Source organism: Ciconia boyciana, chromosome 1 (assembly GCF_034638445.1).
Source record: "Ciconia boyciana chromosome 1, ASM3463844v1, whole genome shotgun sequence".
Lineage (NCBI taxonomy): Eukaryota > Metazoa > Chordata > Aves > Ciconiiformes > Ciconiidae > Ciconia > Ciconia boyciana.
The window spans coordinates 72538658-72560402 of record NC_132934.1 but is presented as its reverse complement, the minus strand read 5'-3'; the positions used below and the strand labels follow the sequence as shown (position 1 = coordinate 72560402).

At 38.8% G+C, this 21745-nt stretch overlaps 1 protein-coding gene across 1 annotated transcript in view; it reads right to left on the bottom strand.

The window, feature by feature from the left end:
• PIK3C2G (phosphatidylinositol-4-phosphate 3-kinase catalytic subunit type 2 gamma) overlaps positions 1–21745 on the bottom strand; it is a 252077-nt gene that overhangs the window by 146171 nt on the left and 84161 nt on the right. The window contains exons 11-14 of the mRNA XM_072849919.1: positions 21499–21519; positions 19989–20111; positions 11545–11578; positions 3065–3260 (exon numbers count right to left, since the gene is read on the bottom strand). Of these exons, the coding sequence (XP_072706020.1) occupies positions 3065–3260; positions 11545–11578; positions 19989–20111; positions 21499–21519 (374 nt within the window). The remainder of the gene's footprint in view (positions 1–3064; positions 3261–11544; positions 11579–19988; positions 20112–21498; positions 21520–21745) is intronic.

Genomic DNA, 21745 nt, shown 5'->3' with positions numbered 1-21745 from the left:
TAATGACTCTCATGTTAAGCGGGGGGTGTTTATTTTGGGTTGTTTGTTTTTTTAATGTTCGGAGTTCAAGAAAAGTACTTAAGTCACCTAGATTCTGTTCCATGTTTTTGTAATTAAGACTAATTTTTTTTCATTATTGCAGTCAAGGAAAGATTGGACATAAGTTTTGAAGTGTTACAACTTGCTCATCATACAACTCCAGTCAACAGTAAATCTATTTATACTTACTTTTCCCAATCTGTAAGAAACAGGTTAGTACTTAAGGGAATCTATACATTCATTACAGCAGAAACATTAAAGCCCTCTGTGTTGGCATTCTTCAGACACTTAACCAACAAGCTTCATAGTGTAATTCAGGTCTGGGGCTATCTGTTGGTTTCATATTCTTCTTACTGAAATCTTGTAAAATTTTAGTCAAAATAGAGGAAAAGCATATAATCAACTAATGTTCATAATTAGTCTTGTGATCTCCAGATCTTCCTGCCACTCTCAGCTTTAGACCACATTCTGTACAAGAATGATGAACATGGGAAACAGAGTCAAATCTGAACAGCAAATTTGAAGTATTTGCAGACTGAAGGTGCCTGGCTTTACCTTAATTTACAAGAATGATGGTTGATCTTTTCCAGAACATTATAATAATTGTAATAATTATTGTAGCAGATATGCTTTTTCTTTTTTTTTTTCTCTCTCTCTTTTTTTTTTTTTAATTCAAAGAAAAGCATCTGGAATCTGTAGTACCTATGAGTTATCAATGCAGACAAAGGAAAAAAAATACCTTGTAAGACTAGAAAATGCTTCTGCTCTTAAATATGGCATCTTTCCTTGAGTCTAAACATTACAAACAGTTAGAGGATAGTGCAGGATATAATAGGTTTCAATACAATCAAATGATTAAGCATTGCTGTTTAAACAGAAGTATTGATACATAATATACAGACATAAGCTGATTTATACACCATAAGGACCTAATCCTGGAAAGATTAATGCTTACACAATGCTTCAGTCTAACTGAAGTCAGAAAGGTTGTTCAGAGCACATGCACTTCCACACATTTTAGGTCTCTATAGAGCATTTTGCCTAGGTAGCCTCCCTGTGTGTTCAAAGGCATGACTCTCTAGTCTTGTCCCAAAGATCATATCATCCGGATGTAGATAGGAATCTGATTTTTTTTGGGCTGTACAAACAAATGCAGTCAAGCATGAAGCTAGCAACATTATGCCACTGGCAGCAAATAAGGCACATCTGCTTGGGATTTAAATGAGATAAAACAACAAATTGATAAAAGAAACAAGAAGGAATGAAAATACAGTAAAGAAAGGAAGGTAATCACTTTTGCATCATTATTCTGCAACTTATAATGTCTGTACCTATCTTTTTAATGAGGACAGTAAGACAGGAATAAGAAATTGAGAGCATAAATATAAAAACTGACAAAAAGCCAATCCACAAAAGTGAACTTGAGATGGATTTGACAGGATACTAACATGATTCTGTAAAACATAAGACAACTCACTCTCCTTTATCCCAACGATTAAAATAAAAGCCATTTATCACATACTGGTATGTATAGAAAAAAAACAATGTGAGACAGACAGTGAGGGATGTCAAAATTCTAACATTTATAATACATATATTATATATATGCAGGAATATATATTAAAATACATGTTACAAACAGCAGCAAGATCATAAAATGTGACCTTTGGGAAAGGGAAAACAAGAGTCATGACATAGCCCACAGGAATTCATGCAGTGCAGAAATAAGAACAGGGAGTATGCATGTGAATGAAGTTAGTAAAAGTGTTTGAGGAAAGTAGGTGTCAGAGCAGCAGTCCATGGTAGCTATGAATATTGGAAAGACTGGAAAAGGAAATTAAGGAGGAAGAGAGATTCTCATTTTCACATGCTTGATCATAGCATTCAAGTCATCAGTGGCCTTTAGGCCATATGCAATTTCACATTTTTCTGGGAAAACATAAAATGCAGTGGAAATGGTACAACCATCTGAAAATCAGGATAGTGATTATAGTGCTGTATTTATTACCTTAACTAATGCAAATTCTCTCAGATTTTTATTAAACTGCTAATTACAGCTAATGCTGTATAGTACACTCTTTTGCTCACAGTCTAATGCAAATGATCCCACTGTTTTTTAATCAGTCATTTGGAACTCAAGGTAGAGTGGGAGCAAGGGGAAAGTATTAATAAAAACTTGGAGAACAACATTTTGACTCATAAAAATAATGCTACCAGACTGTAGTCACCTGTCCTCCTTTGATCACACTGGAGTGGTAAGAGAAGAACACCAGTTTTGCTCAGAGTAGGAAAAGCAGATATTTGAAGAGACAACTAATTTGACCAAATAAACAACACAGAAGAGAATACTTCAATCAGCTTTTTATTAAAGTTGTCTCCCTCTTTTCTTTCTTGTGCTATGCTGATATACTAGGTATACTTGGACCTATAAACTACACTTATTTTAATCACCATCCATAAAGAGGATTGTCAATGCACATGCTTAGCCAAGCAATGTGGTTTGAATACACCAAGAACAAAAATTGGTGATAAAGCCTCATTCAGATTGGGTTTAAGCAAAAGCATCCCTCTATTTAATTTGGTAAGCTGGCCTTCAACCCTTCCAGTTACTTGTATTGCAGAGGCCACAGGAAGTCCCAGTCCAAACTCTCTCAGCATGCAGCACACACCCTTTCCTCCCTCCCGCTGAGCAAGCTGGTCACAGAAGCATTTGTACACATACTCGTCAAGGTCAGTGCTCTGACATTGCTTCTATTACCATCCTTCCACACTGGTCAAGGGCAACCATCTAGGCCATCTCTTTGATTCACCATCTATCTATGGGGCCTGGAAGTCTCCTAGTCAGTGAAGCTTAAGTAAATGCACTTTATCCTAGAAAAACAGTGGAGATACACCCACTTACTCAGTTTCTAACATTAATATAGGAGTATCACCAATGCAACAGACGTAAGCTAGTATCTGTGAAAAATATGTGATCTAAGAGACAACAGCTCTTCTTGCGAACACCTGCTGGATCTCCTCCTACCTGTTCACCCAGGCTTCTGGGATGTTATGGGCAGCATAAACAGTGAAGCTGAGCTGGGAATCTAGGCTGACGTCTGCACATGAAGGGCTTTTAGGTATGCTGGCAAGCTGGAAATTTGCATCAAAGCTGCTGCTGTAAACATGGATGAGACAAGAGATGGCCACGGAGAGCTCAGTCACAGCAGCCTCTATTAACGCTGAGAGGAGAGAGAGAAATAAATAAAGGTTAGCAATAGGTCGTTTACGAAGAACCATATTTATCTTAAACCATCAGTTATGGCTTTGAAATGCTTCCTAATAAAATTTAATTAAAATGACATAACCTACCAACTGAAGCCAATTAGCCATCTGTGCTTCCGAAATCAGCCTTAGCTCATTTCTGGTATATCATTAACAGTCTTTCATCACAGTGTTCTCAAATTAAGGCATTTTCAAAGTAAGCATTTTAAACTACAGCAAGTTAGTGTGTGCCTCAGATATGCCATTTAAGTCTTCTAATTTCTGTGCTGGAAGGATTTTTATTATGTAGGTATTTTGTAATTTCAGCAGCTAAGTAGCTACTTAGTTCAAGGGAATTGGCAACGCAGCAGTAGAATGGAGAAAAGGCACTGGTTAAATTTGAAGACTATAAAGCTGCTGCAACTGTAGGTATACAATTCATAAAATATATACAATAGCAGCCACAGTCAGACATAGCCAGCATTCAGATGGTCATGGATTGGTGATAACATTACCCAACGATGGACACTGAATTACATATCTATACAGATATATATGAAATGCAGGCTGTACCCTCATTTATATCACACCTTTATTTATATTATTTCCTCTGGCTTCAGCTCTGCAGTGCTCTTTTTCTGCAATTACTGGCTTTTATCCATCTTCTCTCTCTCTGTGGTTTTTGGAACAGCTAGGGATTGCCTGATTGCAGTGTAAATTAAAATCGCCAGTCCTGGCAGCCTCCATCAACTGAAGAGAGCTGGTACAAGCACTCATTTCTCAGGCAAGGGACAGGTTGAGAGAGAAAAATGTCAGAGTACATCGTATCATTCCAAGATCAGGACGATTTGTCTTCCAAGAGGAGTATCCCAAATTCTCCTTTTTTTTTTCCCCTCTAACTCATGGGTTCCTACATGATCAAGAACATACTCTCATCACCTGTTACAGTTCCTGACATACTCCCTAAACTTGTCTGGCCACTGTATTCGACAGCCATCTATTAGGTGTCCAATAGTGTCTATTGAAAAAAAAATAAAAAATCCCAGGAATAGGAAGCTTGAGACTTGCTTATATTAGCTTTTTATACTTGGGATAGGTGCAGGAATCCTACCCAACATCAGATACAGATACCACGATTCACTGGACTTCTCAGTGAATCTGGCTATCTCAGTTTCCTGGCAGAAATGTCTCCAAAAAACATATCCTCGGTATGGAATTTTATTCCCCTTCTTTAATCCCTTTTGCCTTTAAACTAGCAAATACTCAGAACTATTGAGTCACAAAATGCATTGCAAACAGTGTAAAGGAATTATTTCAGTCTTCATTTTATAATAGACAAATTCAACTATGCAACTATGTAGAGTGGGGGTTTGCTACTGGAAATACTAACAGCAAATTATTGCACTCATGAAGGACTGGCTAGAATACTACACCTTGTCGTGCTGTAATCATCTTCCACACAGGAAAACTGAAACATGTTAGAGACTAACAGGTTAAGAAAACAGTCCTTTTACTCTCTGTTTGTGTACACTTCTCTGTCTAGCACTTGTTTTTAATTATCTTTTTATTTATTCTCTTCACTATTTTCTCCATTTATCATCCTTCACCATAATTGTTCTGAATAAATCTTTTGTTCTAATGAATTTTATCCCTAGAATACCATTTTATTCTCATACCCATTTCTCTTGGATGTGTAATAACTTAGTACCTTCCAAACTAACTGTTTAATTTGCACTGAATTCTTTTACATTCCAAGGAATTACTTATAGTCATGTACATAAAGCCTTCTTAAGAGGTCCAGAAGAGGACATCAGTGGACTATAATTTGAACCAGTATTTTTTACTTTATCTGAAAAGTACCACACTATTTACATTAAGGGAAATCAGCTACTTAGGAGACTCCCTGGCTCCAATCTGTTCAAAGTGGCAGACAGGTAGATGTAGTGTAATAGCAAAGCCCTTATTTATGCAAATTGGCCTATTGAAGTCAACGATTGCTGAGTAGACGATTGCTGAGTAGAACCTTCTCAGCATTTTCTCCAAAAGAGGGTGAAACGTAGCTCAGAATCTGTGTAAACTTCCTGCTGTGTGTTGAAAGGTACCCTTTGGCCACCAGCAGTTTTTACACAATCCATATTCTAGGTTGTAAGACAATGTTTCAAATTTTGTCTCCAGAACAAAAGGAAATGTATTATATTTCAGCTAAGCCAAAGAAAGAAGGGAATACTCCTTGGACAAAAAAGAAAAAAAAAAAGTCAGGAGAAACATACATGATAGGGTAAATATTCTCCATAATAGAAAATTTACACATGCCAGGCAAGGATGTGAATAAGACGCAAGATGCCTATCGCTATATCCAGGCTATCTTGTCCACTGGCCATGTTTGCAGAAGAATGACTCTCATTATTTACCTGAGAGACAAAACTGAATGTCAGATATGTAAAAGACAGACAAGCAAGCAAGCAAGCAAGCAAACAAAAAAACCACCAAAAGTGAGAGAAAACAAGGAAAAGCACAATTTTTTGCCTCAATTATTTATAACATGCTTCAATCTGTCAGTGGTGAGGTGAGAAACATTTCCTGGGTGTCAGGAACCTGCCCATCCTACAAGATCTATGTGGCTAGATAGGGCAAGGTTAACAGTCTTCACTTAGTTGCAGACAATGTCCATGAGACTCCCTGCTGAAGGAAGCTGGGAAATCTTCTTCTTTTTCCTCTCCCTCTTAAATTTCCACCTTTGACCCGTGGGCTTGCAGTCTGTGCCTGAATGCAGAAACAGAGCCAGTTTGGAAGCAGGGCCTGGGGGATGGCTACAGGCTGTCTCTCTTGCTAAGATGGCGTGTGAGGGCTGAAGACAGCAATGGGGCAATCAGTTCAGCTGCCAGCAAAGGGAGACAAATGAAACTTCAGCGTTATTTATCTAATTATTAGGAAATCCAGAATTAAGATGATCTCTGGAATAGAGTTCCTCAGGTGTAAGCAAATGTCCAAGTATGACATGGTCTGCAGCTGCAGCATTTTTTCTACATTCATTTTCTTACTCTTGTCAGCTCTCAGTTTAAAATGACTCTATGGTTTCTATGCCAGAGTCAGCCCTTTTTTCCCCTAATCTTCACTCATTAAGCCCAGTAGCAATTAACTAGAGACAAACATCTTGGCTAGTCTGTAAGTGTCCATTACTCACAAGAGTTGGTCAGCATCTTTTCACTATATTTTTATGAGCTGCTGAAAAGGATTTGGTACACTCAAATTATATCGCCCATTCATGAAGCCAGAGAACTTTACTGCTTTTTATGACTTTTATGATTAATAAATCTTAGATGAGAAAGGACTATGGTGTTTCACTGATTTACATAGCATGGGCTATGGACTTCCTACAGCGGATTCACAGCTTCAGTTATGCCAGAGTTTATTTTCTAGAAAGGTGTCCCAGGCATAGCCAGTATCTAGGATATGATGAATACACTACATCACAAAGTGAATTGTGACCAAGATTAATAATCTCACAACTCAAACCTCATAATTTATTTCTGGTGTGAAATTATTTGGCATCACCTTCTCACTGAAGGTGAGAAGAAATGAGACTTGCAGAAATCAGATGAGACCAAGTGAAGTGAACTTTAACCGCAGCTGCCAGATATGCTTATTTCTGACACATGTTCCTTGTACACGAAGCTTGAAGGAATAAATTTCACCCTTGGGGAGAAACAGAACAATCAACGCCATCCCTAAAAGTGTTAATGAATATACCTGCAGGTGCCTTCAGGATTTAGTAAGGAATATACTAGCATATTCCTTATAGAAAACCACTTACTTTCATCTTCTCAGTCCAGTATTACAATCCACATATTATTTTAGTCCAAGACCTTCCTACAGTGTAGGTACTTTGCTGTTATTGCACTAGCAGATGATGTCAATTTAACACATATTAAACACGCCCTCTCTAACTCCGTATGCATGTTTTCTCTGGGTAAAACATGACAAATATCTGGTTGAACAGAATTTGGAAGGAAGGCTTAAGACCCTTTTGACACCTTAAAGATATTTTGGAGAACAGAAGCTTGATACTGTTCTTTCCCACTTATTTTCAGAGAGAAGAAACAGAGCAAGATCCTAAATACAGTTTAGGTCATACACACGCACCAAACGTGAAGAAAAAACACCCTTAAGATTTAGGTAAGGTGCTAAGCAGCATTAATGAGACCATTATTATAATAAGAAAAGGGCAAAACATGAAAAGACTGTAATGCAAGTGCTGATCAGATGCATTTTTCCGAGCACCAATATTTACCTTATTGTTTCCTCCTACTAGTTGAAGAATCCTATGAATTATCCCTTAGAAGAAACCTAAAAATCTCCTCCTATCCTGGTATCAAAAAATGTCTCTGCTACTACATGCTTTATATAGTTGCAAGGCCTTAGTAACTTCTGTTTAATTTTTTTTGAGAACTGGGGGGTTGTGGTTATTTAAAAATTGGTCTAAAAACCAAATTAAAAATTGGTTAAAAACCCCCTAGGTTTCAGAACAACATATCAGGATGTAACAAAAGCAACAACTTAGAGGTAAAGAACCATGCTCAGATTTGAAAACAATGCAGGAGATACTTACGGAGATGAAATGCAATCAATAAAAAGCTCTTGACATTTTTCCATATTCTGAAACAAAAAGTGATTTTTCCAAAACAAAACTATAATGGCTTTGTACTAGAAAAAGAAGGAAGTGGAGTTTTCAATTTTATATAGGAAAACCTTCAAAAAACCTTCCATTTTTTCACCCTTCCTTCTTTGGGGGGGGGGGGAACTTTCTGTGGTGAATATTTTTACGATCAGGTCTAGAAGCAACTATCAAATCCCAAGCACAATTAGTGAACCTTTACACCCTTAAAGGTAATGATGACTTCATTAAATGTATCGTCATCAAGGTATCTGATTTCTGCATTTATTCAAAAAGATAGCAACTCCAGCAATTCAGTTGGAAAAGACTGTTGATTCAACATCAGTAGTTCATGGTGCATACTAGAATTTCTGGGATGGGTCCCAGAGAACTACTGACCAAATTCGAAAAGCTGCTTATTATGTCTGATCCGGTGAAATCCCTGCCTGAAGTAGCAAGGCTGTAAACATTGTATAAACGTTCATTCATCAGCTTTTGAGAAACACGCAAAGACTCAGTTTTGTACTAGCTTGCAGCCTGTCTTTTCATACTCTGGATTACAGCAAACTCCAATGCTAAATCTCTAACTTGAATAATCTTATTCTTTATTTTCTGGGGACACTTGATGCTGCAGAAAGGTGCTAATGTCGAGGAATGCCTATCATTCCTCACATTTAAGAAGAAATAAAAAAATACTTTGAATACTAAAACATTAATATAATTTTCTAAGGACTTCATATAGACGAAAAAGAACATGATCCAGACTTAGGCATAACATGGATAAGTACTGCTCTGTTCGCGGCAATGGAATAACGTGGTCTACAGAGATAACACTGTTAATAGAACCAGTTATTGCAACATTAAATCAAGGCTAGATATTTTGAATATAGTCTTTGACTTGCTTAGTCCATGGTGAATGACTAATATTAAACCTCTAATAATCTTTAATAAAAGAGAAAGGTTAAAGCAGTTTCTAAACAAATTATTAAGTAAGGCCTTAATTTTAATAGTATCCTTTATCTTTTTCTATTTTGTGGTAGAGAGAAGCTATAATGACGAAAAACAAAACTCTTTTATGATACTTAGGGTAATAACTATCACTTAGGGGAGAAAGAGGAGAAGAAAAAGAAATTATTAGTTGGAGTAACTGATTGCTGCTCTTACTGTCCAAATTTAATCCTGTTTTCTTCAAGATAAACATGAATACATGTAAGAGACAGAAAAGAACAGTATAAATGGGAAATGCAGTCTCTTTCCTCCTCGACTGTCAATGCTGACTTCTTTTGTAATTGTGCTGCTAGAGAAAGCAAAGCACATGGTTTTTAGCTTCCTGAAGATCTGGAAAAATTTACCAGCACTGAGCTAAGGTGGTGATTTTACTTTACTTTTGGGTCACAGGCTTGCAAATTTTTGCATGCCTGCAATTCTAGCCAGCTAAGCATAATGAAGTAAAAAGAGGGCAGAAGTAAATGGGGTGGAAAAGGAAACACAAGGTGATTTCAGGAGGAATGCACATCTCACCACCTAGTTGTTTTTTACTTCTAGCTTCAGCAGGTGAAAATACCATCTGGATTCCTCTCAGGCTCAGTGTCCCTAGGTCAACAGATGGGCATGGCATTATCATGAAGGTGAGCACTGAGAAGACAGGGACTAAGGAAAGCTCTTGATCCCCAAAAGAAAAGATGTGTAGGATGGCTTTGTCTACTTCTTGAGGATCAGGCCTAGGTTCCAGCAGACCAGTTTTGGTCATTGCTCTCACACTTTGTTTTTATCAGACATGCCCTTAACACCGGCTTTGATAGCTAGACTTTTCTGATAGCTAGACAATAGCTAGACTTTTCTGTTAATATTCATTAGCCTAACTTTTAAATATTTTGCTGGCTTTTAGAAGTTTATTTAATAGGTGCAGATGAAAGGCATGTAGTACGTTAAAACATACATGAAATGTGTATCACTGCATGTAGGAAGTCAATTTGAATTTTCGTTACCTTGGACAACTTTGAATGTAGGCTTCTCCACAGAATGACTAATAGCCTAGCAAGTTCTGACTTGCAGTCGGTAAGTTGCAGTTTCTAATATTACACTACCAAAAGGATTCTGCAATTGTTATGAAATTAGGGTGTGCCGAGAACAAACAGAGAAGCATCACTCTTCACAGTTGAAGGTTTCCTGGCATAAATAAGTAGGTATAGAGAAGTAGAGAGTAAAAAAAGACTAATTCCTTTACTGTTATTCAATAAATCAGATTTTCCTTGAGGAAGCTGCTGATTCAATAAAGTCCAAATTTGGAAATATCTTTAAGTAGAGGAATGTTTTAGATATTTTCCAGCGAGGTTTTCTGAACAACGTGCAGAGGAAGATGTTTATAAGGTAGATATTGATTAGTAACTATTCATTCTTTTCATCATCAAGAATTAGTTGCCTTTAACAGTGTCAAAAAAAATTCATGGGATAAATGACTATATCCAAGGCAGAAGAATCCTACAAACTGTATTTACCTTTTCCTCCCTTCTGCACCTGCGTATTCTCCCCCAAACCCCTGGCCCTCCAGCTGCTTAGCTTTTCCTGGCAGCTTACAAATATAATTGCTGTTTCTTTGTTTGCTGTTCATGAAGTTGAATAATGGTGAAACAACAAGCCTGGCATTTGGAATCCTGCATTTGAACCACCTCTGTATTTGAAATGCTGCTGCAATCTTTGTGGTTGGTTCACCTTTTTGCCTCTCTGAGTACATTGCAATTGAGAAAAGCAGACAGAGGAAAAAAGAAAGAGGAAAAAAAGCATCTCGGAGACCACTTTTTTCCTCAAACAAAATAGAACACTGTTCCACAGCACACCCCAGTCCACCCCAACGTTCAGATGGAGGCCCCTTTGAAAGCATCCAAGTAGCACCCCCAGCTGCATGTCACAGGCCAGCCACAGAGGGGTAGAGCAGGACCCATGCCCCGATGTGGCTGTCCCCTCCGGGAACCCGACACAGGCACCCATGACAGGACAGACTCCTGCGCATCCCTCAGTCTGTGAGGTGCTCTGCAGTAATGCTAACGGTACTGGGCATTAGCCAATGAGTCTAAACTAATTTTAACTGAGGAATTAAATAAGGCAGGGTCTCTGATTTTGTCCATTACTGTTAATTAACCTACTCTTCTTATGACACTACATAGTTTAAGACAACGCACTATTTACACAACAAAAGACAACAAAGAACTAAAGCTTAAGGAGGAAGCAATGAAAGTTATTGGAGCCGAGTAGAAAAGCCGTACACAAAAATAATTTTTTAGACTTTAATGAAGTTCCTTATTTTCCCTTTTCTCCGCAGAAAGAGTTGGAATTAAGGACAACTGCTATGACCACCACTAACTGTAATCAGTTCTTTCACTCTACTATTCGTTCTCCATGTTTGAATCTCCATATTACTTTTGGGAAATGCTATGTTTTATTTACATTTTTAGATCACTTAAAATTTAACTTGTCATAATTACCTTATGACTAAATATGTAATAATCTGCAATAGGCCAACAGTAACATTTCACTAATACAAACAAATAGCAAAACGTGTTTTCTGATGATACATCTTGAATCAACGTATTTTTAAAATAACACCTTACCTTTGTCTGGTGTTTCCACACTTTGAAGTGAATTCTATAAAGACAGAAGCCAAGGGAAAAAGTAATGTTAGTTCAGAAAAGACCAAATAGCAGTTATAATGGGTTTAGAAGTAGTATTCATGGAAAATAAGGCAAGAAAGGGGAAGGATGTATCCTAATGTTATGATGACAGAAGATATGACTGGGATTCAGAGTACCAGGACCTGCTTTCCAGCTCTTCCACCTGCTTCCTCTACCATCTCAGACAAGTCACTCAGGACCTAATTTTTGACAGTATTTAGGCATGTCAAGATACAAAGAAGCACCTGTCAACATTTGAGGTGCATTCACATTTTCAGCCTCTGCATTGATATAACAGAGATAAGAGTATCCTCTCCATCCTTTTGCATGCCTTATATATTCATACGTGAATCCCATAACCACGCTGAGCAGGCAGAGCCTCAGCATCCTTTCACAGCTGAGGAGTACCAAGTCTCCACTCAAGTGGAGTGGTTGAGAGTCCCATGCGAGACAGTCCTGAAGGGCAAAGGGGTCCAGAAGGCTGGGCATTCTTCAAGAAGGAAGTCTTAAAGGCGCAGGAGCAGGCTGTCCTCATGTGCTCTAAGATGAACCGGTGGGGAAGACAACTGGCCTGGCTGAACAGGGAGCTTTGGCTGGGACTCAGGAAAAAAAGGAGAGTTTACCACTTTTGGAAGAAGGGGCAAGCTAATCAAGAAGAGTACAGGGATCTCGTCAAGTCATGCAGAGAGAAAATTAGAAAGGCAAAAGCCCGGCTAGAACTCAATCTAGCCACTCTTATAAGAGATAATAAAAAATGTTTTTACAAATACATTAACAACAAACAGAGAGCCAAAGAGAATCTCCCTCCTTTATTGCATGCAGGGGGGAACATTGCCACCAAGGATGAGGAAAAGGCTAAGGTACTTAATGCCTTCTTTGCCTCAGTCTTTAATAGTCAGACCAGTTATCCCCACGGTATTCAGCCCCCTGAGCTGGAAGACAGGGACAGAGAGCAGAATAAACCCTCCATAATCCAGGAGGAAGCAGTTAACAACCTGCTATGCCACCTGGACACTCACAAGTCTATGGGGCTGGATGGGATCCACCCAAGGGCACTGAGGGAGCTAGTGGAGGAGCTTGCCAAGCCACTCTCCATCATTTATCAGCAGTCCTGATTAACAGGGGAGGTCCCAGACAACTGGAGGCTTGCCAACATGACACCCATCTACAAGAAGGGCTGGAAGGAGGATGTGGGGAACTACAAGCGTGCCAGCCTAACCTCAGTACCAGGGAAAATTATGGAGCAGTTCATCTTGAGTGTGCTCAACAGGCATGTGCAGGCCAGCCAGGGGATCAGGCCCAGTCAGCATGGCTTCATGAAAGGCAGCTCCTGCTTGACCAGCCTGATCTCCTTCTATGACCAGGTGACCTGCCTAGTGGATGAGGGAAAGGCTGTAGATGTTATCTACCTGGACTTCAGTAAAGCCTTTGACACTGTCTCCTACAGCACTGGAGAAGCTGGCGACTCATGGCTTAGGCAGGTGTACTCTTCACTGGGTTAAGAACTGGCTGGATGGCCAAGCCCAGAGAGTTGTGGTGAATGGAGTTAAATCCAGTTGGCAGCCAGTCACAAGCAGTGTTCTCCAGGGCTCAGTTTTGGGGCCAGTCTTGTTTAATATCTTTATCAATGATCTGGATGAGGGGATTGAGTGCGCCCTCAGGAAGTTTGCAGATGACGCCAAATTGTGTGGGAGTGTTGATCTGCTGGAGGGTAGCAAGGCTCTACAGATGGGCCGAGGTCAATTGTATGAGGTTCAACAAGGCCAAGTGCCAGGTCCTGCACTTGGGTCACAACAACCCCATGCAACGCTACAGGCTTGGGGAAGAGTAGCTGGAAAGCTGCCTGGCAGGAAAGGATGTGGGGGTGCTGGTTGACAGCCAGCTGAATATGAGCCAGCACTGTGCCCAGGTGGCCAAGAAAGCCAATAGCATCCTGGCTTGTATCAGGAATAGTGTGGCCAGCAGGAGTACGGAAGTGATCGTGCCCCTGTATTCGGCACTGGTGAGGCCACACCTCGAATACTGTGTTCAGTTTTGGGCCCCTCACTCCAAGAGAGACATTGAGGTGCTGGAGCATGTCCAGAGAAGGGCAATGAGGCTGGTGAAGGGTCTAGAGCAGAAGTCTTATGAGGAGCAGCTGAGGGAACTGGGGTTGTTTAGCCTGGAGAAAAGGAGGCTGAGGGGAGACCTTATTGCTGTCCACAACTACCTGAAAGGAGGTTGTAGTGAGGTGGGGGTCGATCTCTTCTCCCAGGTAACAAGTGACAGGACGAAAGGAAATGGCCTCAGGTTGCATCACGATAGGTTTAGATTGGATATTAGGAAAAATTTCTTTACTGAAAGGGTGGTCAAGCATTGGAACAGGCTGCGTAGAGAGGTGGTGAAGTCACTATCCCTGGATGAGTTCAAAAAACATATAGACATGGCACTTCAGGACATGGTTTAGTAGGCATGGAGGTGTTGGATTGACAGCTGACTAGATGATCTTAGAGATCTTGTCCAACCTTAATGATTCTGTAATTCTAAGTGGCCTACATTTCACCTACATTCCTGTGCCAAATCAGCAAAAATAGCTATACTCTTCAAAGGCCTTTGAGCAGGCAGCCAACCAGAGATGGGCAACAGGAAATATTAGGTGCAGGGATTTAGGGGGTGTTTATGCCCTTGGTGCCTAAACATAGCTCTTGATGCCTAACATTAATTCAGTATCTGGATTCCCACCTCTCATATCCCACTGCTGTCAGCAGGAACTGGTGGGTGCTTATGACCACTGAAAGGTCAGGACCGTTATTCAGACTGAACAGACCAGCCCAATTAAATTTCTTTTAAAAAAAAAAAAAAAAGCTGCTCTATTAAATCCCCAAGTACAATAACTGCCATCAGTATATGGCATATATGCCAGTATATATGCCATCCAATAACAGCCTTCTCAGACACTGGGCAAAATTAAATATTGCTACACTGCCTGTGCCTCCCCATCTGCACAGGAAAGAACACTGTCATGGCAGGTAGCTCGGGTGTGTCCCAGCAGGACAGGTGGCACCTGCATCCCTGGGGCCGCAGGTGGGACCCAGCCTCAGCTTGAAGGCAAGCGTGGGCGACTGGCTTCCCCTGCCGGCTGCTCAGTCTGCCTTGTCTTCACCTAGCTCTGACAGCAGACTTGCATCTTCCAAGGTGACATAGAAATAAGTTACTGAGGTGCAAATCTTGACCAGAGAGACTAGAAAGTTAATTCCGTGTTTCGGTATTGCCCGTGGCTTGCACTGTTTGAACTCATGTCCCTGAAAGGTTTACTATCCTTTACAGTCATTAATCCCTTTGCAGCAGGTTGAGAATGCTTCGTCTTAGTACATCTGTATTCAGCAAGATGCTTCTTAAAAATTACAATGCATGCAGAGGTGACATAAGAAGTACAATGCTGGATGAACATTCTCCCTCTGGTATCCAGCTTGAAGCTGCCAGCATTTGTCTGGTAAATATGAAGAGAAGTCAAATGCTTACTTGAGGGGAGAAAAGCAACCTCCAGGCTGAGAAATATGTTTTCACAATCTTTATAATGCAGTGAGACAAATGGGAACAGAGACCTTTGTTCAATTCTCTCAAATTTTGGAAAGTAAACAACCTTTTGGAACACTGCTTATAATTTCAACATAGTGTAGCCCATTTAATATATAGTGGATTAGTGCCTGTTCTGGAAGGATTTGATCTCCTAGGACTTTTTTTGAGCTGCTGTAAGAAAGGAAGGGGAAAAAAAAAAAAAAGATATGAAAACCATTAATTGTGCAGCAGGCCCCAAGTTTCCCCTAAACGGATTTTAAAATCCCAGGGTTAGGCTGGTTAGAAACTGAATGAATCACATTTATAAAGAGACGCAATCAGTTAAGAAGAAACTATCACTGGTGCCAGTTGCTTTCATAATCTCTTTACCATGTTACAGGAATGCACGGTACTGGTACCAAGGAGGCAGTAAGGAGGTAATAAGCACAGTTTAATTAAACACAGAAGATTAGAAGTGTTTGCTTTTCTTTTTTTCATAAAACCAGAATTAAATAGAAGCACATTGATTTTTTTTTTTTTTTTTAAAGTATGCAAGAACACATGTACAGACATGTATACACAAACATGTACTGGCACCCTATGTAATTTACATTGGAAGGAGAAAGCAGACATTTCCCTGAGGCATTATGTGCACATGGAACCTGCCAAGTGGATGCATTAAAAGGTATTCTACATAAAACCACACCATACATTTTACTAAAGCATCAGGAAACCATGGTGAAAAAGCAATTAGAACTTTTTTCCTGGAATTTCTCCCTTATTCAATGTGTAATGCTGCAGCACTTGAGATGTAACGGGTAGCCTCAAAAATTTCACTTTACTTGTGGTGCAAGTTCCCTGCTTGTCTGAAAAAATCCTGTCTTCTACCTAACAAAAAGTCTTGGGGGTACTATGCTGATGAACATAATAGAAACAATTCAAGCAGACTGACAAGATACGCTAATATTGCAGTACTTAATCATTTTGTCAGTACCCAGAATTCACATAAAATGCCCCTACACTTCAGTATGAGTTTAACTCAAAAAAGGTTTGGAAGAGTTGGTACTCCATCAAACATCCAACTGCTGAGTACTAATTTTGGCTACATATGTTGATACAGACAGGAGAGATGGTCCATTGTCTTTGTGTAAATATTGATAATTATAGATAAAATCTGATTTGTTATATTTATATATTATTCTATACATGAGGTAGCTGCATATAATGTGTCATCTCTATTTTCATAAAATGGAACAGCGTTCGAGATACAGAACATGCAGAAATATATTTTACTGCTTTTATGACATTTATAGTTCAGTTGCTGCTGAGAAAGATGAAGCTCTTCATAAAATCAAAACTGAACTTTTTCTAGATTGCTGAAGTCCAATCGACTGTTCTAGCACTTATTTCTCAAAGGAGTAAAAAGCAAGCAGCAGCAACAGTGTTTGCTGGTGCAGAAACAGTTTGACTTTTTTTTTTTTTTTACTTTTTTTTTTTTTCTCCATTTGTTTGAAGTCAGTTGTTAGTCAGGTCTGCTTCACCAAGGAGGGAGTAAGGGGGAGAGGGGTGTCAGTCAAGGTCATAGACAGCCTTTACAGAAAGGTTTCAAGGGACAGACGACTAGTTCAGCTAACCAAGCTGAAAGGGAACATTAAGGGAACAAAACCCTCAAAAACTTAGAAACTTTAAAAAATGAGTAACAATCTAGTCAGTATTCTCCAAGAGAAATGTGGAGACAAGCAGTTTTTTATGTGAATATTAGGACACAAAAATATTTTAAGACTAGTGATAAAATATTCAATCAGGACAGAATCTTTTTAACATTCAGAAGAAGGTATTCAGGAACAGTATCATTTTGCTCATTACAGATGAGCAAACACCATCATTATCATCACTACCACCACCACCACTTATCATTTTTAGCCTCTGGAGATTACAGCCAGGACCAGCACTCTACTGTGCTGGAGACTATACATATAGATAAGGAGACGTGTTCCTTGCTCTGAAGCTTATAATTTAAATAGGTAAAACATAAAAAGGAAAGTGTACTACTCCCTCTGTGCGAGGAAGTACATGGAAGTTGGATCAGCAGAACCTGTATATATTGGAGAGTGTCTACACAGTGGAGTTGGAAATTGGACACATGCCGGAGAATGAGCAATGGCAAGCTGGGAACATTTGGAGCAGGGGGTTTTGTTTGTTTGTTTTGGATTTTTTGTTTGTTTGTTTTTACTACAGGATAGATCAGCTCATAATTCAAAAGATGACCTGTACTTTTTGGTTTTTATCCTATTATCTTATTCTTCATAGCATGACGTGGGGTTTTCTGATTGCTCAGGACAGGCCACACTAATAGGAACTGATTTGGCTCTTTGACAACTATATCTCTCTCTCTGCTGGAATTCAGAGAGGATGGGACTGAAAATGGACTCAAGGATACTCAGTAAATATAAGCCAGTCACAGGACGCAGTTTACACATTGGGTTCACAGAGCTGACCTGAACACTCAAAGAGAAAGTACACTAAATTTCTGATAACTCCAAAAGAAATCTTTTAACAAATTGGCCCCAATACATTTCTCCTGCTATAATTCCTTCCTAAAGGAGAATGTGTTCTGTTACTGTCCTCTCTATCTTTTTACTGGACCAAGCCCTTTATCTATCTCTTAAGAAAGATTCCGGGTTGACAAAATTCTTTTCTCAAGGGGAAGATGCTGATCTGCCTGACACCTCTCAGGACAGCCTGGGGATTAACTGAAAAGCAGATCATGTGAATCCCTTGTTACTTCTTTTATCTCTTTCTCTACTGTATTTGCCCTCCAATATACAGGAAGAACTTTTCTTAAATGGAGATATTCTTATTTCCATTTAAATCAACAACATGCCAGATAAAATGTGTGCTGTCACAGACCCATTTATTCTGGAATTTATCCAGAATAGTGACTTCTAATAATTGATGCTGAAGTGGACATGAAAAGATTTAGGATGGTATAGAAACAAGATTTACAGTGAGTCATGACCTAGAAGGGAAGCAAGAGAAGGCGCTTAAGTGAATCAGCTGGTCAGCTCTGAGCAACAGCAAAAAAACCTGGAGCTATGTTGTTTCTTGCAGCTTGCTCCTTAACAATACTTGCCAACCTTCAGAGAGACAGCACCCATATAACTAATTTCAGAAGGCCACAGCTGGTTCTGCCCAGGGCCATGCAGCAATGTCTACCCTGTGATCTCTAGTGTCCTCTGTTCCAGAAACATGGTGCAGGGATTTACTTACAAACCAGACCTGCAGAGAGCTACATTGATGTTCTAGAGTTTATTTGCTTGGGTCCTGTACTTTACCTAAGTTGGAAGCTATTCCTTCCCCCCTCCCATTTAAGAGGGATAAACAGAGACTAAGAATGCAGAGATTTAAGAAAAGAGGTTTTCTGAACATCATTGGAGCCTCTTCAACTAACCTACTTTCTGCTCTTTGGTGAGTCTTTTCACCTCTCAGGAGGAAGTTTGCCCCTGTAAGATGATGAGTATTGGAGGGTTTGAACCTGTCAAAAGTAAGTGTATATGGATGACAGTATATAATTAATTTGCTATACATCACTCCTATGACACAAGAAATGTTATAAAAAGAACTACGCTAGCTTTCCCCAGTCTTATGTTTGGGACCTCTAACTGCATATCAGGCATAATTAAATAAATTCCACTTATGTAGCTAGACATGTTTCCAATTAACACTAGTTAACTCAGTTAACACTAATTATCCCACTGTTTACTGTCCTGTCCTAGGTGTTCTTAAACATACCAAAATCTTACACATATCACAAGCCATGGGCTTAAAAAAACCCAAAACAAACAAACCAAAAAAACCCCAAAACCCCAAAAAAACCCCAAACAAACAAAAAACCCCAACTGCAAACAATAAAGAGAAAGAATAAGAGTTTTGTAAGCAGGTAACAGTCTGAGAACGCAAGCATCTTGCCCAGTTTGGCATGTTTTTCTAAACAATATTCTCTGTGAGAAAGAATGACAAGACAGAGACCATACAAGGAAAGAAAAAAATTCCTTAGTAACTTATTAAACTTTTTAAAAAAAGTGTGAAGAAGTAATTTCATTAGGGTGGGAAAAAATTAGCATGTCTTAAGGTTACACCAGACTAAATCCAAGTGATTAATGGCTTGATTTTCAAATTTGCTGAGCACCTGTATTTCTAAGATGCTGACTTCAAAAGAATTTTTGGGTGCTCAGAACTTCTGTAAATCAGGTCATAGTGACTTGTCCAAGGTCATACCAAAGAGGCTGATGACAAAACTGAGAACAGATACTGCCCTCCAAAGTCCCAGTTCACAATCATACAGTAACCGCTGGAAAACCCACTTCAGTGTTTTAAGAGTGAGAATTCCAACTAAAATCAGGACTATATGATGTTGGTCCTTCTCTGCATAAATAGCAGACATTTCTATCTGAAAAACTCATAATTTAAGTGACATTTACAGAAATAGGGTTTTTTTTATTGTCAACAACCCATGCTAAATATATGAAAATTTAATACTTTGAAATCACATGATTTGGTAAATAAGTGACGTGGCAAAGCAGAGATTCGTATGTTTGGTGGGAATAAGAAAGAACAACCAGAGGAGCATATCAGTTACAGTTAAACACAGGACAAGTCCTCTGTTGCTCCTCTGTCACACGTTGTCAACAATCTTTTCTTTTTTTATAGTGCCTCTACCTAATGCTTGTCAGAGGGAAAATATGTAGTAAGACAGTAGAATGGCCTCGATCGATCAGAAAATTAGTGATACCTATTCAAGCTCCAGTTTTAAAGAGAAAAATAGGACATCAACTTGCATCTTTTACCTGTGCTTTCACCAATGGCACTGCACAGAGTTTCTTGACTGCATCACTAATGTCTCTGGTTTCCACACAACAGAGGACACTGCAGATTGCTTTCGCTGCTTCTATCACATTATCAACTTTATGCTGTTGATAGCAAAGAAAGAAAAAAAAAAAGCAAACAGTAGACAAGTACCATTTATCAGAAACACCTTACCATAAACTTCATGCCAGTGAATATTTAGAAAATCATATCTGCTCATGCAAAATTCAAACACACCATGCATTAGTCTGGCCACATTGAAATCACTAGTGACCAATAGTTTCCTAAGGATAGCATAATTTTTGTTGGAAGTCCAATTATCTTCCACAAAATGTGCCTTGTTGAAAATGGACAAATTTGGTACCTAAGACTGATTTTGAGGCAAAACATTGGTTTGTCTGAACTTCATGAGCATAGAAGCACTGTAAAGAAATTTCTGAGGAAACCTGAACCCAAATGATTCGCAAACTTTCTGAGGTTTTTATGATACTGTGAATTTTTCCCCACTATTGTCTCCTACCCATCTCTGTGAGAGCTGGCAGACAGCCATGTTCCTCCTAAAAATAGTGACTGTGTGGGAGGCTGCATAATCTGACACCTGTGGACTGAGTACTTCTGCAACTAGCTTTTCTGCAAAATATATATATAGTTCAAACTATTAGATCTTATTGATAATAAATTTAGATCTTTAAATATTACCATATGAAAAAAATCTCTAGATGAATAATCTCAGAAATACTTTGGGGAATTCAAGTATTTGGATAATCCAAATTTGGATCCCAAAGGAAGGAAAATGCAATCTTCAAATATCAAGTGCTCTATGTTCAGGAAAATAAATAAATAAATTAAAATTCATGGGTTTCCTGCATAGTTATATCACTTCATTAAAGCTTAAAATACATTCTCTGAACAACTAGAAGCTCTCCTATAAATATTCTCCATGTTTCTGTACTGATAAATGTTCCTTTTAGTGCACTACAGCATGTCTGTATACTGATAAAACCATTTCTCTAACTCATCCATTTCATGCCTGAAAAAGAAAAACTGTATCAAGATGAACTTCCTATTTTTAGGCTTAAGGTCTATATCCAGACTGTACTGAGAAGGTTACCACCTGTCATTAATATAAATAAATATAAAAATATATTGAGGTTACTAATTCCACATTACCTGCCTTGAGCAGAACTAAAGCAGGAACAAATTACATAAAATATCCTCAAATATTTGGTGGTCAGAATTCTTTTAAATATAAGTTGTTGGGCTTTTTTTAGTAATTAAAGACAGCGACAACTGTTCATACTAGAGGCTCTGGAGAGAAAAAGGCTGTGGCTGACTGATCCCTTGAGTACTTTCGACTTTCCTTTGGTCTGAAGCTGATTTACCCTTCTGCTAATTTACAAGGAGTGCATTTCCTTTCTTTCATATTTCTTTCCTACTGCTTCGATTTTTTAAATTGAACTCTTGCAAGATATACTCTCTGTGCACACATACCTTGCCAGTAGAAGTAGAAACCTGTAAAAAAGGCATGGTTTTGTTACCATGTATAATATTGACAAAACCAAAGCATTATACATGCCAGCTTTCTGCACAGTTGTTGAAGAAACGCATATATGTACACACACATATACATACATATATAACTTTTTAATTACTATATATAGTTTGTATTTAAAAAATAAATATAATTCTAATTTAGCATTTGATTTAAACACATTTTAATTTAGCATATTTCTTCTTC